This window comes from Coregonus lavaretus (assembly GCF_964263955.1).
Source record: "Coregonus lavaretus genome assembly, chromosome: 18".
In the NCBI taxonomy this organism is placed as follows: Eukaryota; Metazoa; Chordata; class Actinopteri; order Salmoniformes; family Salmonidae; genus Coregonus; species Coregonus lavaretus.
This window is the reverse complement of record NC_140005.1, coordinates 11794724-11800868: the sequence shown is the minus strand read 5'-3', so window position 1 is coordinate 11800868 and position 6145 is coordinate 11794724. Positions and strand designations below refer to the sequence as shown.

At 38.7% G+C, this 6145-nt stretch overlaps 1 protein-coding gene across 1 annotated transcript; it reads right to left on the bottom strand.

Moving 5' to 3' along the window:
- Positions 1-2712: 2712 nt before the first annotated feature.
- On the bottom strand, positions 2713-5398 carry LOC311145694 (transcription factor Sox-11-A-like; the record flags this gene model as incomplete). The annotated part of the gene is made up of 1 exon (XM_084181954.1): positions 2713-5398. The coding sequence occupies one exon, from the start codon at positions 5396-5398 to the stop codon at positions 4325-4327; it is 1074 nt and encodes a 357-aa protein (XP_084038080.1). The 3' UTR covers positions 2713-4324.
- Positions 5399-6145: the final 747 nt, after the last annotated feature.

Genomic DNA, 6145 nt, shown 5'->3' with positions numbered 1-6145 from the left:
GATTCTAATTGGATTCTAATTGGATCCTTGTATTGGAATTCTATAGGATCCTATTCGATTTCAAGGTTTGTTTCTCCTATATGATTTCTATACATTTTGTTGATGGGAATTGTATACAGTGCCTTCAGAAAGTATTAATGGAAAATAAAACACTAATATAAACTCAGCAAAAAAAGAAACGTCCTCTCACTGTCAACTGCGTTTATTTTCAGCAAATTTAACATGTCTAAATATTTGTATGAACATAACAACATTCAACAACTGAGACATACAGTGAGGGAAAAAAGTATTTGATCCCCTGCTGATTTTGTACGTTTGCCCACTGACAAAGACATGATAAGTCTATAATTTTAATGGTAGGTTTATTTGAACAGTGAGAGACAGAATAACAACAAAAAAAATCCAGAAAAACGCATGTTATATCAAAAATGTTATAAATTGATTTGCATTTTAATGAGGGAAACGTAAAGATGCTGTGCATTCTGGGAAACCCCCCAAAATGTTTTGTTATTTTAACATTGTATATAGTATTGTATGCCATATTGTAATGTCTAATTCAAAAACAAGAAGTTGCATGAATAAGAATAAAATAGAATAACTCAAGTGATTGTTGTTGAAAAAGGTTTATTTTACAGGTGGTCATACTGCAAATTAACTTGCAGCCTTGAATCACTCCCATATTGAGGTGGTGAATAAAACCAAAATGTTGTTTGCGATCAACGAAAATGTTGTAATTAGTGTTTTTGTATTGTACTGGAACAAATGACAACAAACTATAATTTAATGGGTTCAATTAAGCAAAATAGGAATAAATTATTCCAATTGGATTCCAATAGGATTATGAGTTTCCTACAGGATTCTATGGGAAAAATCACTAATCCTATAGGATTATTTGACTAGGGTACATTTCCATTTATTTATTTAAGGAGGAAATAGAAGAAAATTTCAACAGTCACTAATTTAATTTCACTGTGTACCAATGGCATTAGCCCAGAGCTGATATTTCAGAGGAACACGAAATCAATGTTCAGATTCTATTGGGAATTGCCCCGGAAAACCATTAGTAACATTGACCAATAGGTCAGGTAAAGTAATAGATCAATGTTTTATTACAGATTAGCAAACTGACTTAATGGGAGGGATAAACCTGTGCAGTCACGCATGGCAAATATTAATCATTCAATTCTATTGGTCTGATTAGCACAGACCATTTCTAGCCATGCAGGGCTCCTCCTGACTTCTGATAGGTTACCGGTGACGTCTTGTACCCACCTGTTCTCATTGGTGACAAAGGCAGCATCTCCATGGTTTAACAATCATCCATGTCAGAAGCCAGTCTACACTGTGAAAGGGAGAAACCAACAAATGTCATCATCACTAATTAGTTTTGATATTTCAAAAATATTGATCATAATATCTTTCACCGTTCATATAATGTTGTGCGTTATGTGTATGGACTATGGTTGAGATACACATTGCATACACTGTTTAGAAAGAGTCTGCCTTATTTCCCTTGGTTTCAGTTTAAGTAACCTATGCAGTAAAACAACAGTCCGCTCTTATATGTGATCACTATTCATCAACCTACAGCGCAATCATGTTATGTATTTGCTACCCTTATAATCAGCCACACACTATTTCATGCCAGACTGACAGTAAATGTTTGTGTTTATATTGAAGTAATCCTACAGAGTATATTTCATGTGGGGTTTTAGTTGAATCAGAACTTTATTCTTAACCTCTGTTACTGCCAACAAACAGCCTGTTATTGATCATACTGCCCGACCTTCAAGTCACATGTATTTCTGAATATCGTTACTTCTCTCCCAACAGATGGGGAGTCAGTCATCAGTGATGCTGTTGTTATTATTACTCACGCTTAAATCCATATCAGCTTTGACGTAATGCCTATAAATAACTGATACGCAGCTTTCCCTCATCCTTCAATATTTCTTTATAAATTAAACCGAGGTGATAACATGACAAGTTTATAACAGATACGTCAATGCTTTAGAACCTATTTCAGTTTGTCTGGTAAACAAGCAATGATAAACACCTGTTGAATTGACAGACGCAGTGGCGCGCATTCTAATCATTCTCACCTCTTGGAATGTAATCATTTATATTCTAGGTCTAGGATGAGATGTTGTGTTTTAGCTCAGAAGGGGAATTCTGAATCAGGCATAGACAGGGTGCCAGTAGGCAGGCACACATGCTGAGAGAACTGATGTATAAAGGGGCTGTGAGTGCGGTCTCTGGTTACCAACACCGTTTATGAGGAAGCACAATCTCACCAATCAGCGTGCTGGAGCGGGCTTTTCAATTTCTTAAAGCTACGGTGTCCTTACAGCCACATTATGCAAGTAACGGGAGAACTGGAATAAACATTTTTATATGCAATATATTTCAACACTGTAGTTTGCATGTATACCTGTTGGCTTTATTCAATGCGATTTCACATATCAGTTTGAGGCCATTTCAGTTGAGTTTAGCCAATATGCAATGTTATTTACTCATAATCATCATTCCTATGCAATATGCACATTATAAGCAATATTGTTCCCATGCAATACAATTAAGATATTTTTCTATGGCCATAAAGCTGTCTGTTCTGACAAAAATATGCATCCAACATTTTCTGTCATGACACCTTTTCAAGATCAACAATACATACTGTATTATTCACAAACTGAAAGGACAGTTGATGGTGGTATGTACTTGTTTATTAAAAGATGAGTCAAAGAGAGATTCACATTTGGAATGGGAAATAACTACTGCCATGGACCTTTTAACATTTTCCTGGCATATAATTAGGTCATGTTCCAAACCTTGTACTCAAACAGACTTCATATGTAAGACCCACATAAAAATAAACAATATCTGTCTTAAGTGCAAGAAACAAAAATACAGGTTTATGGTTAATGTTTAAGAAAAGAAGGCAGTCTTCAGTTTGAAATAAAACGTTTCATTTAATGAAACAGAACAATGGAATGTTATTTTTTGCTTGCTTGTTTGACTTTTGCCAGACCACCCACATGAAAGTATGCCCCTTGCAGTACTTCTCTTTTTTCCCCCAGAATTTTGGGGTCAGTTTTTTCACAGTTTGGTTGAGATATGTTTTGGATGTGCCCAATATCCAAACTTGTGAGTCAAATTACATTCAAATTGGTATCTTTGTTTTGTCCTTTAAATGCATCACACCACATGGCCATATTAAGCCATTTTGTATCAGTTCCAGCTGATTTGTCTATTTTCTGTCGAGGCAGAGTTCAGCATCATGACAGGTAATGATATTGACAGTGCACAAGGCTGTTTTTCCATCACTTGCTACAAAATGCAGATGGCCTGTATTTTAAAAGTATATATTGCACAAAAAATGAGGGGGGAAAAAAACAGTATGTGCCATAAAAAATACCAAAATCCAGTTTCACACCTGCGATTTGGGACCCATCCACATATCACGAGTATGATATACATAAACTCCTAACTTTACTATATTACAGTACATATACAATCTTGAAACTAATCCCAGCACTGAGGTATGTTGTCCCCATGATGCCATTGTAGCCTATCGTCTACAAATACTTAACAAATCTGCTCTACAACTGTACAAAATCTTAAAATCCACAAGGCATTTTGATGCAAGTTTTAATTTAACTTAATCCTTAAAACCAGGACTTCCTTGCATGCGAAAACAAATGATAATGGGAAAAAGTGCCTGAAACTCACTGAAAGCACAGTAAGAACATTCCCTTTTAACTGTACAAAAATATGCCTGAAAATATTTTACTTTTCTTTTAAAAAGATGAGGTCTGTTATGTATCAAAATGTTTCCTCCACACCTGTATTCTGAAGAGGTTTAGACTGCTTCATTTTCAAATCAGGAGGTAAACGGAATCAGTTACAAAAAAAAACGTTTGCGGCATATAGAAATTACATAAAACCATTGTAAAGTAACATCCTGAACATTGTCAGTTCACGGATTTGCTTTGAGTCAGTCCACAGTCCTACGTTTTCAGTTCCCTGCAGTTTTAAGAGGATAAGATGCATAGAAGTTCACTGATTTTTCCCTTTGTGGTCCGTTTTAGTTGAACAGTAATTTTAGACCTACAGAAAAATCCATAAAACCCTGTCATTCTGTCAGAAAAACATATGCAGACTTTTTTTGCTACAGTACCAGCTTCATAAGCATCTAATTCCTCAAACCTCACCTCGCCTCCTCCCCGGACCTATAGAAACCACCGAGGAGGCAGGGCTATAGGAACAACTTGAACAGGACATAATTTAATTTATCCTTCTCTGTTATTACTCGGATCTTTTCAATTTAATATGTGAACACCAAGTCAGAAAAGTTCGCCTCCAACCAGTCCCCTGCTATCATTTCACTGAGCTCTGGTGTGCAATAGTCTGGAAATTCAAAGTGAGAGCCCAGACTGCCCTCGCTGAATGAGTCCAAATCTTTATCCACAAGAGAGAGGGAGAGATTTCCTGAATTCGGGTTGCCCAGCTCCGGCCCTTGAGCGTTCGGGGCGAAATTTAAACTGAAGTCAAAAAGCAAGTCGTCCGCGTCCTCACTGGAACTGGAAGATGTGGAAACTGACCTAGAAGATGCTGGTGAGGCGGAAGCAGGGTACATTGTGCTCTGCTTAGAAATGTTTTTGAAATTGTAAAACAGTCTGTTCGGAGCCGCATTCCGTACGTCTTCATACATGCTGGTTCCCTCGGACTCAGCGGAGGAGCTCAACGTTGGGCTCGTGGGAACTTTTGCTACATTATACGGCCTCATCTGCTCCTCGTCCTCCTGTTTAATCCGCATACGATAGTCCTCCTCGTATTCATCATCGTCATCATCATCTGTGAGTTCACATTTAATAGTCTTAGTAACTTTTGGAAACACACAGTCATCCCCGTAGCGGTGAGACAGTTTAGAATGGGTCTTAGTCTTTATTTTGGAGCATTTCTTAGCGGGATTTTTTACCATTTTGCTACATGATTTCTCTGGAGATGGTGCTGATGGTTTTGAACTGTCGAGCTTTGGTTTTTTCTTGGGTCTATACTTGTAATCGGGATAATCAGCCATGTGTTTTAACCGGAGCCTCTCCGCTTCCCTGATGAAGGGAATCTTTTCACTGTCCTTCAGCATCTTCCATCTTTTTCCCAGCCTTTTGGAAATCTCGGCGTTATGCATGTCCGGGGACTGCTCCATGATCTTTCTCCTTTCAATTTTGGACCAAACCATGAATGCATTCATAGGTCTCTTTATGTGACCGGTTGCTGTCTTGCACCAGTCTGGGTTTATCTGCACGGGGCTGCAAGCCATAAATTCACTCTCCTCGGAATCGGTAGCCTCCCTGGACATGGTGCCCTCCGTCTCGCTGTTGTCGGTGTGCTGCACCATGGTCCTGTTTAAAAAGTTATCTTCCCCCAGACGTTGCAGTGTCTAACAGCCCACTGCCAAATCTCTGTATTCGCTTCGCCAATGTGTCCACGTCCTCTGTGTCCCAAGCTCTGGTCTCTTTTCCAGAGTTACAAACTGCCTTCTTAACTAGTTATTAGCCTTTTCATGTCCATTACGTCATTGATAAGTATCCAATCACGTCCCCTCCACTCCGCCCAAAAGACTCCATACAGTCCCTTAACCCGTTATTCCGCCCTCCCTAGCTCTCATTGGAGGTGGGATTTGGAGGTGGGTCGTGTGGTACAGTGTCTGGACCTTAATGTCTATGGCCTGGACGCATGCTGCTCGAGACAGGCATATTAAACATACACTTAGCTCACAATCCTCCGAAGATGAACGAGCAATGAGAAGAGCATATGATAAAACTCTCTGCAGTTTAGGTTTTAGCTGTGCTAAAATAATTCAGTCAGATTGTCAGCATGGAAAGAGTAGGAAAGATGTGCAGTAGCCTAGTAATAATGTATCCTACTTAGAAACATGTATCAGTTTACGGTTGTTTCTTTCTTTCTTTCTTTTGATGTTATTGGATACACAGAAGGTGGCGCTTGGACACTGTTGCAGCCAGTGCGCGGACTGGATTTATTGTATCCTCAGTGGCGCTTGGACATCAGTAGCCTTGATTAGCAATAGGCAACTGCAATTCACAGTTGTTACATGGCAACAACAGTATCACACATTTACAGTCCG